The sequence below is a fragment of the Boleophthalmus pectinirostris genome, unplaced genomic scaffold (assembly GCF_026225935.1).
Source record: "Boleophthalmus pectinirostris isolate CB_2022bp ecotype Guang Dong unplaced genomic scaffold, ASM2622593v1 HiC_scaffold_13, whole genome shotgun sequence".
NCBI classification, from domain to species: Eukaryota; Metazoa; Chordata; class Actinopteri; order Gobiiformes; family Gobiidae; genus Boleophthalmus; species Boleophthalmus pectinirostris.
Genome location: NW_026571036.1, coordinates 25,717,593 through 25,739,676, shown reverse-complemented (window position 1 = coordinate 25,739,676; position 22,084 = coordinate 25,717,593). Strand labels below are relative to the sequence as shown.

Below are 22,084 nucleotides of genomic sequence, written 5' to 3'. Positions count from 1 at the left end.
ATTCATATTGTTAAGGTCATCCAGGCAATACTGGCAGACTCAAAATGTGCTCACATACTTTTGAGAACACTGTCATTATATAATCATTTTTAAGTACAGTAGCTTTTTATTTAGTTTACTTTTTTTTTTAAAGGTGCACTATGTAACTTTTTGTTAGAGGGTTCGTCACCTTCATTGTATCTATGGATATATCATCCCTCTGTGTGGAATGTACCGCACACTTACACTTTACATTTATTCAATTAGAAGTGGTTTTATAGCTCAAAAATACCTAGAAAAACAGACATTGTGACTGTGAGCGGGGTTGCCTCTCCACAGATCTGACCTGTAACTTGGTCTGGCTTGGTCTCCATTAAGATAGAAAGGTTTAATGCCATACTGTGGAACATTCCAGACAAACCAATAACATCTCCATGAGTCAAAGCATTTGACGGACCCTGGACCAGAAAAGTCAATACAGCTTTAATGTTTTAATGTTTATTTTATTTTATTATAATTTTTTTTTAACACATGATTCAATCATTTTCATTTCCCTTAAATTCATAGTCCTACTTTAAATAATATAAAAGCTTTTTATTGTGGTTTGGATGTAGTAATTATCTTAACTCCTCATATTTAAGCCACAGTTTGGTCGTGGTTTATTCTTTAAAATTGACTGGAAAAAAAGACTTCACATTGTTATTTTCATCTAAATCAGAGGTGCACAGAGTTTTTTCCTCTGTGTCCCAAAATGAATGCACATCTTTGGGTCGAGGGACATACCTAATGACACTTTGCACGTAAAAATGTTCTTCTGCAGAGAAATGTATGATTAAATTGACTAAGATATTAGGAAATAGGACTGGCCCCGTTCCATCTCCTGACAGTCTTTGCAATACAAAACAGAATTAAAATACATTCTTCTTAAAACCTCAGAGCCCCACATTGGGCACCCCTGATCTAAATTAACTTCAGTTTTTTTCAAAATTCTAGTATGGCAACATTAATCATAGTTATCGTCTCCTTACAACATAAAAAAAAAAAGTTGATCTGTGTCCCTTTAAGGAGCACAAAGTGTGGACTCTGAAGCTCTGTGTGGGACTGTGCTATTAATCAAGATTTAATCAAGAGCCAGATTCAGACAAAGGCAAAGATTAAAACTGTGAATTGTTTAATGTTCAAGAAATCAATGCTGAAAGCCATTTTAATTTGTTTCATAAGACAAATAAACATCAAATTTGAAATAAAGATCGATCAATACACGGCAAAATACCTCCCCTCCCTCCCCTCTCTCTCTGCACATGAGTTTTCTTAGCAAATATGTCTTTATTTTGTTTTTATTTTAATAGTTTCTGTTTTGTGTGGCTGCAGGTTCGTCAGTGGCAGCAGAGACGGGACAGCTCGGATCTGGCAGCTGCAACCACAGGGCTGGAAGAGCATCCTGCTGGACATGCAAACCAAACTGCCCGGGTATGTGTGTGTGTAGGGGTGTATGTGTGTGTATGTATGTATGTGTGTGTATGTGTATGTATGCGTATGTATGCGTGTGTGTGTGTGCGCATCTATATGTGCGTGTGTGTATGTGTATGTGTGCGTGTGTATATGTGTGTATGCATGTGTGCATCTATATGTGCATGTGTGTGCATCTATATGTGCGTGTGTGTATGCATGTGTGTGTGTGTATGCATGCGTGTGTGTATGCGTGTGTGTATATGTATGCATGTGTGTGTATGTATGCGTGTGTGTGTGTGTATGTATGCATGTGTGTATGTATGCGTGTGTGTGTGTGTGTATGTATGCATGTATGTGTGTATGCGTGTGTGTGTGTATATGTGCGTGTGTTATGCATGTGTGTGTGTGTATGCATGTGTGTGTGCGTGTGTGTGTATTTCCGTATGCGTGTGTGTGTATGTGCTGTGTGTGTATGTGTATCTGTATGTATGCGTGTGTGTGTGTGTGCTTGTGTGTGTGTGTATGTATGCGTGTGTGTGTGTGTATGTATGTGTATGTGTGTATGCGTGTGTGTGTATGTATGTGCGTGTGTATGCATGTGTGTGTGTGTATGTATGCGTGTGTGTGTGTATGTATGTGTGCGTGTGTGTATGCATGGTGTGTGTGTATGCGTGTGCGTGTATATGTATGCGTGTGTGTATGTTTGCGTGTGGGTGTATGTGTGTGTGTATGTATGCGTGTGTGTATGTATGCGTGTGTGTGTGTATATGTATGCATGTGTGTGTATGTATGCGTGTGTGTGTATGTATGTATGCGTGTGTGTGTGTGTATGTATGCGTGTGTGTGTATGTATGCATGTGTGTGTATGTATGCGTGTGTGTGCGTCTATATGTGTATGTGTGTATGTGTATGTATGCGTATGTATGTGTGTATGTGTATGTATGCGTGTATGTGTATGTATGCGTGTGTGTGTGTGTGCGTCTATATGTGTGTGTGTGTGTGTGTGTATGAGACAGGGTTAAAGGTGCACTGTGGAACATTTCTAGTGAATTGTACACCGCCAACTGCTTGTCTCCATTGAAATATTACTGCTTTGTCTAGAATGTTCCACAGTATAAATTAAACCTATGCTATCTATCACGAGGAAGACGAGCAAGTTACATTACAGGTCAGATCTGTGGAGAGTCGCCCCTGTTCACAGGAGGAATTATTGTATTTTTAGCAACAGAAACACATGTAATTAATAAATATTAGGCATATATATGTTTAAAGTCATACCATGGAACATTCCAGGCAAAGCAATAACATCTCCAGGGAGACAAGTAGATAGAGGACCCTCTACTAGAAAAGATGCTCAAAATGCTCTGTTCCTCCTTGTGATGTCATGTAGTGGTAGTTTTCAAGTTAACTCCTTTTACCTTTAATGCATTGGAGATCGACAATTCTAGTGAAGGTGTGTGGAGTTTAAAAACACGGTGGAGCACCTCCTGAGTGTTTTCTGTTTGAGAACTCAGCCTGAGTACAAAGAAACACAACTCCAGCTCTGTTTGTGATGAGGAAGCAACATTAGAACAGAGATCAGAAAATAATGTGATATGGGCCTTTTAACTTACATTTAAAGGTTTATGTTGCTTTACAAGACACTTGAGTTTTATTTTGTTCACTCACCCCTGTCCTGGGGGGGGCACTGTCATTAAAGTCAGCTACAAACTCTCCACTCTCTGTGCAGGTATGACAAGACAAAAGATTCATTACACATAGTTTTAAATAAGCAGACTTTTATTACAACTTCCTACAACTTAGCAGATGTTCTATACACCTACCTCTGTACAGCTGTATGAATGTAGAATAAACATAAGGCAAGTTTCATAAATAATGTATGGAAAAGCACCACTTTAACACCTGTGACTGTGATGGAGTCAGTGTTAGACTTCTCATCTCTCTCTCTGAATTGTTTTACACATAGAGTTGATAAGACATAATTATCCAAAGCAACAGTAGGTAACTTTTTGCCTCAAACAGTAGAGTATAGATTCATTTTTGTTGTTATTTGTTATGATTATTGTGCTGGAAAACATGCGTCCATACTGTGAGCGGGCTTGCATCTCCACAAACCTGACCTAACCAGAAAGTTACACACTGAACCATCACAGGGCCTACTCTATATTATGATATTTTCTGATCTGTGTTATAAAACAGTTGTTTTGTTTCATTTACACGTTTAACACACAAACCCTGCAGATTTAGATGTTCTTTTTCACAAACAAAACACTCCAACACCACCTTGTGATGTCATCTGGTAATACAGGAAGTTCTCCACTGTGTTTTTTAAGATCTGTACACCTTCACTAGAATAATATGGATGATTTCAGTCCTGGAACTGCCAATGAACTACTGAACTCAAGGTAAAAGGAGCTGTTAACATGACAACTACCACTACATGACATCACAAGGTGGAACAGAGCATTTGGAGCCTCAGAGATTTACACAGACTAATAATAGAAGGTTACTCTAACATGTGTGAATGAAACAAAACACAACTCCAGGTCTGTTTTTGATGAGGTAACAACATTAGAACACGACTTGAATCTCAAGAGTCAATTTTGTGAAACGTACTTTAAAGTCTAAAATCTATGGAGTAGATCAGATTATGCTTTTGTAATCCTTTAGAAATAAACAATAATTGCCCTGCAAATGTTTTATTGTAGATTTTATATGTACATTTGATTTTGCAATAAAAGGCAAAGTATTTTCCAACCTAATTCAGTGACTTTGAAAACCTGTGCGTGATTAAAAAAGAAAGAAAACAAAAAATTAATGAAAATATCTTAATCTCAAATTCATTTGTGTTTATCTTTTTCAGGAAGTACAACCCACCACCACTTGAGGATAAAGTTACCAAATTAAAGGTTACCATGGTAGCCTGGGATCGTCATGACAGCACCGTAATCACCGCCGCCAACAACCTGACTCTCAAAGTGTGGAACTCCACCAACGGAAACCTGGTGCATGTTCTGATGGTATGGAAGATTTAATTCTACACATAAAATGCACAATATCATAATAAACTACTGTAATACTGTATAATTTTTGAACATTATAGTATCGATAAGGTCCATATAGTATATAGAATCTGTGTAATCATATTATTTTAGTCCAGGTTTTTCCTCTCATAGCATGTGTTTCATTAAAGCCCCAGTAAATACTTTTTGAGACTAAAAACAGGCTAAAATAAATGCATGTTTCTATTTCAGTTTGGTTGTTTTTATTGCACAAAAAACCCCCAAAAACAAACAAACAAAAACTTTAATCTTAAGGATTGGAAGTGTTGTTTTCATCTAGTTATACTTAAAAATATGACTATAGCAATATTCAGCATACAGTAGTTATTATTATATATTTTTTGGTACTTTGAAGCTGATGTCATCAACATTCGCTGGGGGTGTGATGCTAATTGGAAGCACTACTCTGTCTGATCACAGGCTCCTGAAAATGTGTTGTTTAAATCCATTTCATAAAAAAAAAGTCTTGATTTTTCAAACAATCTCAGAATGTATTTGCTTATATGTGCATTAACTGGTCAACATATTGCCCATACACATACATGTAGAACATCATCACTGCAAAGGATCAGTATTATGCAGCCCACCAACAAGTTTATTTTTGTAGCATCTCTTTCTGAGTTTAAGTATTTTCTGTGATACTTCGTCAGGGTCATGAAGACGAGGTGTTTGTCCTGGAGCCACACCCCTTTGATCCCAGAATCCTTTTCTCCGCTGGACACGACGGGAACTGCATCGTGTGGGACCTGGCGCGAGGAGTGAAGATACGCTCCTACTTCAACATGGTGAGTTCACTCTCTGCTCTCAGTCTGCTTCAGCTACTCTTATCTAGACTAGTGTGTTTATTCATCGTCTGTATGACCTTTATCTAATCTATTCTGTGGTAGCTTATCTGTGGATTTTGTAGGATATTTGTACCTTAAAAGGGCAGTATTTTCTATGCTATAATATTTTTCCTCATCACAAACATTACCTCCTGAAAAACAGACCTGGAGTTGTGTTTTGTTTTATTTTTACACACGTTTAAACACACAAACCTGCACATTTAGGCTGAGTTTTTCTCTCAAACTGAAAACTGTGATGTCATGTGTTAATACAGGAAGCTCCACCAGACTTTTTTAGAATCATCTGGAAAATTTCAGCCACAGAATTGCCAGTCACTACTAAACAAAAGGGAAAAGGAGCTGTTAATTTGAAAACTATTGCTTCAGGACATCACACGGTGGAACAGAGGATTCAGAGATGGAGACAGACGAATAATGCAGGATTACTCAAATATGTGAATGAAACAAAACACAACTCCAGGTCTGTTTTTGAGGAGGGAACAATATTAGAACATGATTTAAAGTTCACAAGAGTCGGTTTTGTGTAATATTAACAGAAAAATGCATTGTGTCGCTACTTTATTGACTAATGTGACAACAAGCTGATATAATTTATTCTTTTTACATTTCAAAACATGAATACAACCTTCTGTATCATACATTTCTCGTCTCCATGGAAACGCATATTAAAAGTCTAGGTTGTCCGTTTTGTATCGAGTCTTATGTGGCAGCGAGCGCGGCGCTTATTAACAATGCAAAAGGTGTAGTGTAGAGCTTCTGGTGAAGAAAGAGAAATCTGCCTGAAACGGAGAGATCGTCCAGGAACAAAAAACAGCAGCAGCCCACGTACGCCATAATTGACTTTCCTCCGTCACTTTGAACCCTCCTTTTGTGAACGATTGTGCCTATATTTCATCATTTGTTCCGCAATGAAAGGAGAATGGTACAACAGAAAGAGATATGACTTTCTTTGTCTCCTGTGAAGTCATTTGGTTTGTGTGTTTTGCTTTCAGATGCCCTCTTTTCATTAGCTCTTGACTCACACAATCTGTTTACATTGCGTGCACTGTATGTTACAATTAAAATATAGAACAAAAATAGAGAATTGGCTCACTACAATTTTAGACATTCTTTACTTCCTCTGAATTAAAATCCTGTTTTGGTGTTTTGTAAAAATAAAAATGACAAGTGGGTAATTTAGTTCCTTGTTTTAGAAAATCTGTTACATAACTATATGTTTCTTAGCAGATGTTGTAGTTGGTCTTATGTTATTTTTCAAAAACAACTGGAAAGCATTTAGTTTAAACACTGTTAAAATATAAAATAAGAGTACAGCTGTGCAAAAGATCCACATTTTTACATTAAAATGGCCCATATTATGATATTGTCTGGTCTGTTTTATAATGTTGTTTCTTCACCAAAACCAAACGTGGAGTTGTGTTTTGTTTCATTCACATGTTTATCATATTTAGGCATGACATCACAAGGTGGAACAGAGCATCTTGAGCTTGATGTAGACAAATAATAAAGGGTTACTAAAACGTCTGTGAATGAAACAAAACACAACTCCAGTTCTTTTTTGAAGAGGTAACAGTGTCATAACATGACTTAAAGCTCACAAGAGTCAATTTTGTGTAATATAGGACCTTTAATTGAATCAAAAACAATGTAGGTAAATACAGGTAATACTGGGTACATTATATATATTTTTTCCTGACTGTACAGCTAAGCCTTTTTGAAGCTATTCTTTATTTGTTGTGAACATTCTTTGTTTAGACGTCATTTCGAAGTGGTTTATTTTACTGTCTATGTAACAGTTCTGGCCTTGAGTTAGATTTTTTTTCGCAGCTTGCTTGTCTTGGTTTTGTCCAGTTTTGTACAAGTGAAGAAGTTGTTCTACAGATGATGTGATGCTACCGCTTCAGAATTTGGGAAAAAATATTGAAACAATTTTTCTGATCAACATTGTGATTGTGATTAGATTTGCAGTGTTTTAGAATTCTGTTCAAAGTTCAAATTATAAACACATCCAGAAGAGGGTACATTTCAGAGCATGTTTGTACAGATCTAAACTACGGGTAGTTAGTTAGTAGTTTTATGCAGAATAAGTCAGGGTAGTTACTGTTTGTGTAAAATATTTTATTCACAAAGTGGTGTTAAAGGTCCTATATTACACAAAACTGACTCTTGTGAGCATTTAGTCATGTTATAACTTGTCAAAAATATAACCAGAGTTGTGTTTTTGTTGATTCACACGTTTTATTAACCCTTTATTATTAGACTGTCTACATCTCCTACACTCAAAATGCTCTGTTCCACCTTGTGATGTCATGAAACCATAGTTTGCTAAATAAAAACTACCCTTTACCTTTAGTTCAGTAGAGATTGGCTGAAATTATTCAAATTATCCAAGTGAAAGTGTATAAAGTTTAAAAACAGTGGAGCACTTCCTGTGTTACCACATGACATCACAATGTGGAACAGCGTGTTTTCTGCTTGAGCAAAAAACTCATCCTAAATAGGCAACATTTGTGTGTTAGACGTGTGTAAATGAAACAAAACACAACTCCAGGTTTGTGATGAGGAAACAACATTCGAACATAGATCAGAAAAGCGTGTAATATGGCTCGTGTAAATGATCTGTGCTCGCTCACATCTGTTTATTCCAAGTCTATTCACATGTGCTGAGAATCATTTCTGTGTTTATTCTCATGTCTCTCACACTCTGTTGTGTTTGTGCAGATCGAGGGCCAGGGCCACGGCGCTCTCTTTGACTGTAAGTGCAGTCCAGACGGGCAGCACTTTGCAGCCACAGACTCTCACGGACACCTGCTCATCTTCGGCTTCGGCTCCAGCAGCAAATACGACAAGGTGAACCAGATCTCAGTGTCTGCAGCCCAAAGCAGTGTGACTGTTCATGTGTATTTTTACTACTTTCTTAAATAGTTATTATTGTGTTCTTTATTGTTTATTCAATACGAAAAAATATATAATAATTGTAAAAAGTAAAAAGAAAGTACTTGGAATTAAAAATGTAAAAATAACTCTTTCTTAGTAAACTTATGACTGTATTAGTTTCTAGAAACGCCCACACAGGCTGTTGTTGGAAATGAAAAAAAAAAAAAAAAAACACTTCATGCTTAAGACACAGTGGTGTAATGATACGAAAATAGCAAACTTTGATTTCATGGTACTATTTTTATTTATATTTTTGATGATACTGTGGTAACAAACAGACTTACCTAAAAACATGCACCAGGGACTTGAGGTGGAAATGAGCTCTAGTGCTACAACCTGGCACAAAACATCTCTCCTGTTAAGGTTAATGTATATTGTGCACGGTCCCTGTCTCATAAATAAATAAAATAAATAAATAAACTTCGGTATATTTTAGCATCAGTACAGACTGTTTAGAAGGTAAGATCTTTGTGCATTTGTGAACAGGGGAGATGCTTTTTTTCTCAACTGGATTTAACTAAAGTTTGATTTTTCCGCTTGCTCTGCTGTTGTGACGCTTCGACCAGTCAGATTTGTCATTTCCGCCTTCAGTGAGAGCCGTCCCAGATTGATAATGTGTAGAACTCACTTCAGAGTGACTACATAAAAAGTACTATTCTGTGTCTTATTTCAGTTCAAATTGATTGTATGTATGGTAACTTTGTCGAGGTAGAAAGTCAACTGCGTGATTCCATGATTTTGTAGTGTATGGATAAATAGTTTTGGCACAGAATCTTATTTATACTTTTGCAATGAGATTTTATTTTTTTTTTAAGATATTCAAACAAATTCAATTATTTCCTCATAAAATATTATTCATCTTTAAAAGTCCATTGTGTAATTTTTCTGGTGGACGGTTTGTCAAATTGTTTTATTCATGGAGATGTTGCTTTGTCCAGAATGTTCCACAGTATGGCATTAAACCTTTTCATCTTCATGGAAACCAAACCAGACCAAGTTACAGGTCAGATCTGTGGAGAGGCAACCCACTCACAGTCAGAATGCCTGTTTTTGTGGGTATTTTTGAGCTATAAAACCACCTGTAATCAAATAAATATAAGGTAGAGCTGTTTAATGTCACACTGTGGGACATTCCATATAAAGCAATGACATCTCCATAGAAACAAGCAAGTGACAGACCCCCAATTAAAAAAGTTACACAGTGCACGTTTAACTGACTTTTTCTACTAATAATACCCTTTGAACACAAAATATCCAGCTTTTACCGACTTACATGAAGTGGATACAAAAGTCAATAATTTTACTTAAGTTTAAATTTGACATTTCTTTGATATGGAAAACTATTGTACAGCTACTCTTTTTTAAACACAAATAGCACTGCCAGTTGATAAAAGCACATACACAAACACACACACACACACACACACACTTTTGAAATCTGATTATCTTTGCCCTTCCTAATTAAAAACAAAGTGTACCTGAGTGAGTGTAGCTCATTACTTCCCCTCGTGTGTTGTGTCTTCAGATCGCAGACCAGATGTTCTTCCACACAGACTACAGGCCTCTGATCCGAGACGCCAACAACTACGTGCTGGACGAGCAGACGCAGCAGGCCCCTCACCTCATGCCCCCTCCCTTCCTGGTGGACGTGGACGGTAACCCCCACCCGCCCCGTTACCAGAGGCTTGTCCCCGGACGAGAGGGCTGCAGGGAGGAGCAGCTCATCCCGCAGATGGGGGTCACATCCTCAGGTATTCAAAACAGGCATTGAAGGAAGTTTTACTACATTATGTACATACTTTTGAATCATTACAGCATATAAGCAATAATAACAACTGCTTATATTTTTATTTTTAACCATCTAGAAGTACTGAGTTGTGTTTAAAGGTTCTATATTATGCAACATTGACACTTGTGAGCTTTTAGCCATGTTATAATGTTGTTACCTCCTCAAAAACAGACCTGGAGTTGTGTTTTGTTTCATTCACCCATGTTTGAGTAACTCTTTATTATTAGTTTGCTCTGTTCCACCTTGTGATGTCATGAAGCGGTAGTTTTCAAGTTACAGCTACCTTTTACCTTTAGTTCAGTAGACTTTGGCAAGTTCAGTAATTATCCAAATCCAAATGATTCTAGTGAAATTGTGCAGAGTTTAAAAACACAGTGGAACACTTCCTGTATTACATCAGAGAAGAACTCAACCTAATAATACAGAATTTGTGTTAAACATGTGAATGAAACAAAACACAACTCCAGGTCTGTTTGTGATGAGCAAACTAAAATAATACCTAAAATGTTTACATCCCAGTTCAATTACACAGCACATTTTGAAACTTAAACCTCAGTTATTCCTGGTTATATATAAATAGCCATTAAATAAATAATATACTGTGACATTGTATTTAAGCTGGTCCTTCCTGTGATGGTCAGGTTTGAACCAGGTGGTGAGTGAGCAGGCTGTAGACGGACCTTCTCCTCTGGACACGATGATCCAGAGGCTGCAGCAGGAGCAGGACCAGAGACGAGGAGCCAACGATCCAGTGAACTCTGCAGCTTCTACTTCTGCAAACACAGCCGCCCCCATCAACACCAGGTCCAGCAGAGGTGGGCTTCAGTTTATTCTACTGCGCTGAATCTCTGTCCCACTCTTCACCCCCATTTCACACTCAATATCTTGTCTGAAAAAAAAAAAAAAAAAGTCCATGAGCAAAAAACAAAGCCATAGTTGTGTCTTAAAGGTACTCTATGTAACTTTTGGTAACAGATCCATAAATAATCTATAAATGTGTTAATGCTTTGCCTGGAATGTTCCACAGTACGGCATTAAACTATATCTAGCATTTAATTCATTAGGGGTGTTATCTTGAAAAATTCTAATCTTACTTAGAATCAAGCGGTTTCGACTCCCATCTAAGCATCATTTTCACTTTTTTTCTTCGACATGAATGTAAACAACGGTGTTTAAAGGTCCTATATTACGCAAAATATACTCTTGTGTCTTGTGCCATGTTGTTACCTCTTCAAAAACAGACCTGGAGTTTGTTTTGTTTCATTCACACATGTTTGAATAACCTTTTATTATAAAGCCGCTTTCAGACCGCGGCGTCAAAAATGTGCTGGACGCCTCTAGTTGGACGCCTTTGCATTTGAATTCAGACGCCCCCGGTTCACTATTTGGACGCCGTGGACGAACAGAAGAAAAATACTTGACGCGTGTCCAGGACATCCGCTGCTGTCGGCGAGTCCCTTGTTTTCCCAGTCTCTCGACCAGGAAAACAAGGGACTCTCAGGGGTCTTTAGAATATTTATTACATAAAACCAGTGGAGATGATTGGTTCGGCGCTTGCGGCGTATATATATTTCTACTCTGCTAATGACACGGTGTAGATTTCTTGTTATGGTGTTTGTGGCGCGTGAGTCTTTCTCTTTCTTCTTTTCTTCTTTCTTCTGGGTAATAACGTCGCTACATCACTGGAAAGTCGTCTCTGATTAGTTGACGTGGCGCCGAAAGTTGAGCTTTTTCAGCTTCTGACGCCAGAGTCTTGCCACTCTGACGCCTGAAGACACGCAGCAAAAACACAGGATGCCCTAGACGTGCATCCACATAATCTTTTCATGTAAACTGGACGCCTTGACACGCGGTCTGAACGCAGCTTTAGTCTGTCTACATCTCCAAAGCTCAAAATGCTCTGTTCTGCCTTGTGATGTCATGCAGTGGTAGTTCTAAGATTAACAGAGCTACTTTTACCTTTTGTCCAGTAAAGGCAATTCTAGGTCTGAAATTATCCAAATGATTCTAGTGAAGGTGTATGGAGTTTCAAAACACAGTGGAGCACTTCCTGTATTGCCACATACATACATACATACATACATACATACATACATACATAGCACATCACAAGGTGGAACAGAGTGTTTTCTTTTGAAGAGAACTCAGTCTAAATGTGCAGGTTTGTGTGTTAAACATGTGAATGAAACAAAACACAACTCCAGATCTGTTTGTGATGAAGAAATGACTTTAGAACGCAGATCAGAAAATAGAGTTACACAGTTTTACCTGTTTCAAGAGTTTAAATCCGTCTCTCGTCCCCAGGCTCAGTTGGTTCCCCCACAGAGGTTCACTCTCCTCCAAACGTGGGCCTTCGTCGCAGCGGGCAGATCGAGGGCGTGCGGCAGATGCACAGTAACGCCCCCCGCAGTCAGATGGCGACGGAGGGAGACCTGGTCGCCTGGAGCCGCAGGGTCCTGGTGCCCGAGTTAGAGGACGCCACTGTCAGGTAGAGCACACTGTTTTTTTTTTGTTTTGTTTTTTTTATCTTTACGCAGGCACATGACAAGACACATCACAGGGGCCACCTCTAATATAAATGAATAAGAAGAGGGTCAAATTCCCCCTTCCCTAAGACCCTGGGGCCCCGGTCAACAGACCCCTTTGCCCCCTCCCTGTCAACGCCCCTGTCTTTAGGTCTATATTTATTTAGTTATTTGAAATAGAACCGTGCGTCTTACTTTGTTTCTGTCTTCTTCATCTTTCTTCTTCCCACTCCTTTTGAGAAATGTGCTTTTCTGTTGTTTACAATGTGTATATTGTATGTATATGATTATTGTTTCTCTCTGGGCACAAACTTGAAATAAAAAACGAATCAATCTGCAAACTGTCAGCTAGAAGATTCAACATAGTTAAGCCGGAGTTCAATTTCACAACGGATACATTTCATCTTTTCTAAGTAGGATTGTCAAAAAAAGGGCTCAGATGACACCGTTTTCTGATCTATGTTATAATGTTTCTTCATCACAAACAGATCTGGAGTTGTGTTTTGTTTCATTCACACGTTGCTGAATTCTTTCTCAAATGGAAAACCACCTTGTGATGTCACGTGGTAATGCAAGAAGTGCTCCACTGTGTTTTTAAACTCCACACACCTTCACTAGAATCATGATTTCAGCTCTGGAACTTCCAATCTCTACTGAACAAAAGTTAAAAGATAAATACTAACATGACAACTACCACTTCATGACATCACAAGGTGGAACAGAGCATTTGGAGCTTTGGAGATGTAGACAGACTAATAATACAGAATTACTCAAACATGTGTAAATGAAACAAAACACAACTCCTGGTCTGTTTTTGACGAGATAACAACATTTTAACATGGCTTAAATCTCCGTAAGAATCAATTTAGTGTAATATAGGACATTTAAATACTAATTAATACTAACATTTGTACCAAAACTGAAAAAAAAAAACAAAAAAATCACTTAAACAAGAACAAAACTTGACGTCTTCTGAATAGCTACAAAATGTTCAGACTTACTAACTCTTTGTACATCAAATGTGTTTAACTCGGCTGCAGTCCCTTATCTGTATCGTATTGATGTGACGGTGTATTTGTTTAAACCTCGTTATTATATTTCCTCATTGTGCAGACGGCAGGTGAACTGGAGAGAGGCGAAAGGAGACGAAGAGATCAATATCTATCAGTCCGAACGCAGGAGACGTACAGTCCACTCAGCGCCCAAAGAAAACAAAGTAAGTCACTCAAACTCAGGTCCACGGAGCGAAATTTGGCGAGAAAAATCTGAAACTAAAACTTATGACTCAGCCTTTTCATACTTACATTGAAAAGGAGCAGTGTTTTTTCCACAGTCACTGATGATTCACTTTACAATTTGCAACACCCAGATTTGCAGCATTTTATTCTACATATATACAAAAAATAACATATTCATTTTTGCATTTTAAGGTCCTATATTACATAGAATTGACTCTTTAAAAATTGAGCTTTAAGCCATGTTATTATGTTTTTACCTCCTCAAAAACACACCTGGACTTGTTTTGTTTCATTCACACATATTAGAGTAACTATTTATTATTAGTTTTTCTACATCTCCAAAGCTCAAAATGCTCTATTCCACCTTGTGATGTCATGATGCGGTAGTTGTCCAGTTAACAGCTATATTTTACTTTTTGTTGAGTAGAGATTGGCAATTCCAGGACTGAAATTATCCAAATGATTCTAGTCAAAGTGTATGGAACACAAAAGGAGCACTTCTTGTATTAATAAAAAAATATAAAAATGAGCAGATCAGCCAATTTAAGAATTAGTAATAAATAAAAAGACTATGTCAAACAAGCAGATGACCTAGAGAATCACAGACTAATAAAAATGTACCCAGGCGTTATTTAAAATATTCTGCTCAAGGAAAAGACGTTGAAAACATCCTAAGAAATCACTGGTACATCGTGAACACAGATCCATCACTGCAAAATGTGTTCAAGGAGCCTCCTCAAGTCGTGCACAAACGTCCTCCAAACTTCAGACAAACGCTGGTTACGTCTGATCTGATTCCAACCAGAAGCAGAACATTTTTAGACCCTCCACCAGCAAACGATCGCTCCAGGTCATGTACACAGTGTCATTTTACTTATTAACTTACACACACCCCACCACAGGGAAGATTATGAAAATCAAAGGGACAATTACATGCTACCAAAAATGTAATTTAGATGTTTTTCCTATATAACCAAGACTTGAAAAGCCGAACATAGGAGCAACTTTAGAATTGGAGACTTAAGAAACCCCGTATCTGTTCATTTTACTGAAGAACAGCCCCATCTCCTCCCTTAAATATACTGGGATAGAGCAGGTGAAACTCCCAAGAAGAGGAGGGGATATTAACAGGCTGCTCCTACCAAGAGAACGTTTTGATATTTATTCCTTTAAAACGCTTGCCCCGGTGTCCTGAATCAAGAATATGAAATTAAACACTTCATATAATTTAATATTTATATATCTAATGTAATTTACTTGACCGATGATGATTGATGGACTCAGGTAATGGCTTATGTTATATGATGTACAGTGTATATTGGATTATGTGGGCATCTCCTGTGTCACTTTTGGACTGAACCAATCAGTAGGCAGAAGGTGTATATGAGTAGAGCTGCTTGACTATGGAAAAAATAATTATCACAGTTATTTTGGTCAATATTGAAATCACTATTACTCAAGAGATTATTTTTACACAATGCATTTATTCAGCATTTCTCTCTCAAAACAAAACAAAAAAAATGTTATTGATAATTTATGCAAAACTTTCAAATTGAAAATAAATATAGGCTACAAATATGAGCCTTAGAGCAGTTTTGTGATGTGTAAAACATAAAATGAATAAAATGTCCTTAACATATAATAACATGAAATGAAGCAGAAAAACATACATGTATCCAAAATAAACTGTATGTCCAGCTGTTCTACAATCTCTAGATTTCAAAAATAAAATAAATATACTTTGAAATCGTGATCAAAATTCGATTAATTGCACAGACTTGTATATGAGAGTTGCACACAGAGAGAACCATGAGCTGACGAAGATATTCTGATCCAAACAATGTTATTTAAAGCAGTTTGGGAGTGCGTATGCAGCTTTGTCTCACTTCTATGTTCACTGCAGTAGCCTTGCACCAGTGTTGTGCATGTACATACAGTATATCTTTTATGAGCTCTTCCTCTGTTATCACATGACATCACAAGGTGGAACAGGTGGAACCCCGCCCAAAACTGCAGGGTGTGTGTGTTAAACATGTGTGAATAAAACAAAACACAACTCCAGGTAAGTTTTTGATGATGATAGTTCATAAAACAGTGTAAAAGGGGCCCAAATGCCTGATACAGTTTACAGGGAAAAAGTTGAAATTAAAAGTAAATATCTTGTGCAGGTCCATCCTCCTGAGTGTGTGCCTGACGAGGGGAGGCGGAGTCAGGGTAACCACGGCTACCAAACCCGCGCCGCCATGGAGGAGACGAGCCGACAGAGCGCCAACGACGATGATGACAGCACGTCTGAGGTAACCCCGCTCCCACCAACGCGTACAGTCCAGGAAACAAAGAATTCTGCTTCAGTGGTTGGTTTCAGTATTTTAGTTTATTTTCTATATGTACTTCACACACGTTTAATTGTGATAGGCCTAGTAATAGCTCCAGGTTGAGACTATACTACTGTACTATATTTCAGGCAGTCAATACTATGTAAAGTATGAATCCAAGCTATTATTTATTTTATTGTATTTGTGTTATTATTATTAGCTTTTAACTTAAAGGTTGTATAGAGGATTTTCCAAGGAACGAGAAATCCAGCGACTGTTTGTCCTTTTTCAAATGTTGCGCATGCGTGAAACCACCCCCCCCCCCCCTCCCCTACAGCTCCTACGTAGAAACGCCTCCTCCCGCCTCCTCTTTACGCCAGAAACAGGTTTGTTTACAGCCGGTGCGCTGCACATGACTTGTAAACAACGAACTACAGTGTTGGTTAGGCAAGACGGAGAAGTGAGGAGCAGGGAGAAGAGCGGAGCAGGGAGAGGAGAGAGGAGAGGGAGCGGAGATTCCGTGCCCGGAGAAGTGAGGAGCAGGGAGAAGAGCGGAGCAGGGAGCAGGGAGAGGAGAGAGGAGAGGAGAGAGGAGAGGGGAGCGGAGATTCCGTGCCCGGAGAAGTGAGGAGCAGGGGGAAGAGCGGAACGGGCAGCGGGGAGAGGAGCAGGAAAGGGGTGCAGAGAAGAGTGCGCGGAGATTCAGTGCGAATGAACTAGCTACAACACGCAGCAGCAGCAAGCGGACTCTTTCTTTGCCTTGAAAATTACGTTTTCAGACATAGGATATCGCTTTCGTGTCCTGAAAAACGTTTGTGTAGCTCTTGGAAATAAAGTACGTTTTCATAATAAGCAGAAGTGACCTGTCCAGGAGTAATTTGGCGACCAGTGCGTCAGTCTTTAGACCCTGCGTCTGCTTCAGTCGCGCCATCGCTGGAATGAATCTATAAGAATCACCTTAGTTTGGCTTCGCTGCTTTTCCCCTTGTCTTCTTCTTTCAGCGACCTCAAAAACTGACTTTCTTTTGCGGCTAACTGCTCCTGGATTCTTGTCGCCATTGCAACAAACTTTGTGTGAACTGCGAGGAAGATATAGGTCAAAAAAAGCCGCTAAGAACTGTTGCGTTGGTGGAGTAAACAGCGTCTGTGCGGCTTGCGTCTGTGGACTGTGTGACAGTCGTACGTAAACCACGTACAGGCGGCGCGCAGGCAAGTCAGTTACGCTAGAAACGTAGGGAGATTGATTGACAGCCTGTCAGCTAACAGATAACGAGGCAGTGTCGTTATCTATTGGCAAATGTTTAGCCCCACCACGTCCAGAGTTGATGAATTTTTATTCTCTTTTTTTTGGTCATCATAATTACAAGGCTACTGCATCTCTATAATGCTATCATTGACAACTTGAAACAAAAAAAAATCCTCCATACAACCTTTAAAAGGATGTTATGTTTTAACAATAAGATGTTCTGTTTTCAGGCTGAAGTAGATGTCCGACAGGTGAACGGTCACTCCTCTGAAGACGAGAAGGAAGAAGAGTCAAAGGAGCCATGGCCTGATGACCACAGCAGCTCAAGGTGAACATTCACTATATGTATATATATATTTTTAATCAGTTAACTGCTCTGACTTAAAGGTCCTATATTAAACAAAATTTACTCTTGTGAACTTTTGTCATAATGTTATAGTTGTTATAATGTTGTTGCTTCCTCAAAAACAGACCTGGAGTTGTGGTTTGTTTCATTCACATGTTTGAGTAATCCTTTATGATTATTAGTCTGTCTTCATCTCCAAAGCTCAAAAAAAAAAAGTTCAAAAGAAATTATGTCATTTTGTGGTTAACGTTTTGTTCACGAGAGAAAGGCACTTCCTGTTTCAGCATATGACATCACAGGGTGAAACAGATTGCTGTCAGTTTGAGAGAAGAACTCAGCCTAAATATGCAGAGTTTGTGTGTTTAAGATGTTTAAAGCTCAAGTAAAGTTGCTTAATCACTATCTACATATTCATTGAGTTCTTAACTCTTCATCCAATCAGAATACGGTGCCATTTTATATCTTTGTGGGTTCAGAAAGGAGCAGAGTACCAGTTTAATGCCGTACTATAAAACATTCCAGACAAAACAATAACATAACCACAGTAAAGTTCTGTGGTGCATCTTTAACGGACACTTTATCCTTTTTGATCCTGTTTTGCTCAGTGAATGCTCCAGTGATTACTCAGACTGGACGGCCGACGCAGGGATCAACCTTGAACCTCCCAAAAAGAGCGTCAAAGTGAAGAAGAAGAGCTCTGAGGAGGAACGAGAGAAGAAGAAAGAGGAGAGAAAGAAAGAGAAGAAGAAGGAGAAGGCGGACAAAGACGGCACTTTACCAAAGAAGAGCAAACCCCCCAAGGAGAAGACCAAGGTCTGAGCACACACTGTTTCTTTGGGAGGGATTATACTGGAGCACTTATAGAAATGTTGTGTAACAGAAACAACACTATCGCAATACTGTTTAGATAAGAAAAAACAAACAAAAAAAATAGCACTAATCATAGAATTGTACACATATATTTGTCTTATTTGGTGCACTGTATAACTTTTCTCGTGAAGGGTCAGTTACCATACCTACGTGTCTCCATGGAGATGTTATTGCTTTGCCTAGAATGTTCCGCAGTGAACACTAAACTCCTGTATCTCCTTGAAGATAATCAAAAACAAAACTAGGCCAAGTCACAGGTCAGATCTATGGAGAGGCAGCTCAGTGTATCGTAAGAATAGAAACACCTGTAATGGAATAAATGCAAAATAGACAAGTTTAAAACTGTATTGTGGAACATTCCAGGAAAAACAACCACATCCCCATGGAGACAAGCAGGTGGTGAGCCCTCTAAAGGAAAAGTTACACAATGTACATTTAAGTTATAGATGTTTTGGATTTGGCAGTTTTACAATAGATTGGATCTAGTTCCGTATGAGCAATGTGTGTGCTGGTGTTGTAAAATATGTTTCATTCACTTAAGCCATCCTAATTAAAAGTATAATCGACTTATTATGATTATTGCTTAATACATTTATTAGTATTAATTATAAGAGATGGACCGATCTGTGTATTTCCATGGCCGATGCTGATACCAGTTGTTTAGAATCCAGAGCAACTGATGACTGATAAACTCTGCTGACATTTTTGCTTCGATATGTAGCACCAATTTAGATTTTACACAAATTTGGTCATTTATATTTATGACAAACTCACTTTTTTACCATAAAACTTTAAGAGAGCTGTGTAGTCACATTCTGTGCAGCTGTCTCTTTGTATTAAAGTGTTCAAATAAAGCTTTGTGTGTATTTGTATTCAGCAGATCGACCAAAACAAAACTAAAAAGTCCAAATATCGCCCCGATATGTAGGCCAAACTATATATCACTCTATCTCTATTAATTATTATTAAGCAGTAGGCCTAGTAGTAGTAGTAGTAACACCATTCTTTTTTTATCTATTTGCTTATTTATTGTTAATAGCTAAACTCTATCTTTATTTGAGTGCTTACACATTTTATTGTGTATTCAGAGCATAGACTGTATAGATCGGGGTGGGCAAACTGCGGCCCAGGGACCGTATGCGGCCCTTTAATCTTTTTAACCTGGCCCGCCAAACTTTAATATATTATAATATTTTATGGTACGGCCTGATATGCAAAGAGACTGTAGCGGTTTTTAAAGAATATAATATCAACCGTCACTTTGCCACAAAACACGCTGACTATGCTGGCAGGCAGTCAGAGAAAGTCATATCCCATGTTATTATGTCTCTTATGAGGTAGATTACCAAAAAAAACTCCATCCATCTGCTCCTGGTCCGGCCCTTCTGTCAAATTTTAGAACTCTTTGTGGCCCACGAGTCAAAAAGTTTGCCCAGCCCTGGTATAGATAAATGGTCATAGTTAACCCACTCGTCACTGCATTCTCAAGAGGAAGTGAGCATCGGGGCGCTTCCAATTGGTTCCAATTGACTTTACATTGAAAAATGACTCTCCCTCTCTCTGTAACTGCTGCTGATCTTGCTGCTGACACTATGATCTTGGTGTTTTTATTTCTTTATTTTGTATGTTAATAAATTCCTGTTCCTATGAAACTCTGCTCCATATTCGCCCCTATAATTTATAGCTCCTGTGAGCTTCATTTGACTGGAGCCAAAAGCTATGAGTGACAGCCCAGTCCCTTAGTCCTCTTCTTTATACAGTCTGTGGTTCTGAGCTGCTTTAATGGGTACGTGTCTTCACTGTGTAACGTCTCATCTTGTCTCTTGTTGTTTAAAAGCAAAGGGCCCAGTTGCAGGAGCAGGGCCTGACTCTGGAGGAGTGGCTGCCCTCGGCCTGGATCACAGACACCGTCCCGCGCAGGTGTCCCTACATCCCCCAGATGGGAGACGAGGTACGCCCCCCCCACCCGTGGCCTCGGTGACCTCTGCACGTGTTTACATGTGTGAATAATAATCAGCACCAGAGAAGTTACATAGTTCACCTTCAGTTCATGTTTATGTCAAGGAACGTTCACAATACACTGACCAAAAAAACAGAAGGTTAAAGGGCCCATATTATGCTTTTTTTCAATCTTTGTTATCATGTAGTTTCCTTATCACAAACAGACATGGAGTTTTGTTTTGTTTCATTCACACATGTGCAGTGTTGGGAAGGTGACTTTTAAAATCCCCTACAGATTACAGATTACACACCCCAAAATATAGTTTGTAACGTAATCCATTAAATTACTTAAAGTGAGTAATGTAATCTGAATACTTTGGATTACTTGATTTGCTGTAGAGAAGCAAAGACGAGGAAATCTTCACATAAAATGTTTTGTTTCCTAAAAGACAATAAAAAAGCCCAGACTTTACTGAACTGTATTAAAAATATTATTGATAGAAGAGGAGGAGACACGTCCACGCAGCATTATTTAGTCTTCTTAAATCCTATTTTAGACCTGGTTTAGAACTGGTTTTAGACCTGGTTTAATCCTGATTTACTCCTGGTTTAGTCCTGATTTAGTCCTGGTTTAGTCCTGGTTTAGTCCTGATTTAGACCTGGTTTAGACCTGGTTTAGTCCTGATTTAGTCCTTGTTTAGACCTGGTTTGGACCTGCTTTAGTCCTGGTTTGGACCTGCTTTAGACCTGGTTTTAGACCTGGTTTTAGACCTGGCTTTAGACCTAGTTTTAGACCTGGTTTTAGACCTGGTTTTAGACCTGGTTTTGGACCTGGTTTAGACCTGGTTTGGACCTGGTTTAGTGTCCGGCAATGAGTGGAATTACCGAGGGGGGAAAAAAAAAAAAGGCTATAGCCCGAAATATGAAAACAGGAAAATACCGCCATGTAATCCATTTACTTCAACAAAGTAACTGTAATCCAATTACCACTCATTAAAACAGTAACTGTAACCGGATACAGTTACTCATAATTTGTACTCTGATTACGTAACTCTGTTATTCTGTTACTCCCCAACACTGCACATGTGAGCTTTGGAAATGTAGACAGGGTAATAAACTAGGATTACTCAAACATGTGTGAATGAAACAAAAACACAACTCCAGGACTATTTTTGAGGAGGTAACACTCACAAGTTAGTTTTCTGTAATATAGGACCTTTAAACTAAAAATAAAGAGACTGTACCAGGTTATAACTAGTTGCTAGATCAAAGTTTTTACCTGAATGTGGGCAGGGTAATTGGGTGCATTTTCTATTTCTGTTATATTCTATTTTCTATAAGCTGTACTATTTAAATGCATTTACTATGTTTAAATCTTGTTTTGCAGGTGTATTACTTCAGACAGGGCCATGAGGCGTATGTGGAAATGGCAAAACAAAAGAAGATTTTCAGCATCAATCCTAAGAAGCAGCCCTGGCACAAGATGGAGCTGAGGGTAAAGACAAATAGACTATATAAACTATACTGAAAGATTGTATTG

General features: G+C 38.5%; 1 protein-coding gene across 2 annotated transcripts in view; it reads left to right on the top strand.

Annotated features, from left to right (window-relative positions):
* The window catches only part of phip (pleckstrin homology domain interacting protein), a 94,892-nt gene that overhangs the window by 36,497 nt on the left and 36,311 nt on the right, over window positions 1-22,084 (top strand). Inside the window, exons 13-25 of one of the 2 annotated variants that reach the window (XM_020939928.2) lie at window positions 1,351-1,449; window positions 4,295-4,451; window positions 5,144-5,278; window positions 8,060-8,188; window positions 9,801-10,026; window positions 10,706-10,879; window positions 12,369-12,552; window positions 13,703-13,805; window positions 15,996-16,124; window positions 17,618-17,715; window positions 18,339-18,546; window positions 20,441-20,554; window positions 21,932-22,039. In XM_020939928.2, coding sequence (XP_020795587.2) covers window positions 1,351-1,449; window positions 4,295-4,451; window positions 5,144-5,278; window positions 8,060-8,188; window positions 9,801-10,026; window positions 10,706-10,879; window positions 12,369-12,552; window positions 13,703-13,805; window positions 15,996-16,124; window positions 17,618-17,715; window positions 18,339-18,546; window positions 20,441-20,554; window positions 21,932-22,039 — 1,864 coding nt within the window. Of the gene's footprint in view, window positions 1-1,350; window positions 1,450-4,294; window positions 4,452-5,143; window positions 5,279-8,059; window positions 8,189-9,800; window positions 10,027-10,705; window positions 10,880-12,368; window positions 12,553-13,702; window positions 13,806-15,995; window positions 16,182-17,617; window positions 17,716-18,338; window positions 18,547-20,440; window positions 20,555-21,931; window positions 22,040-22,084 lie in introns of both variants that reach the window. The other variant, XM_020939927.2, reaches the window with a different exon arrangement.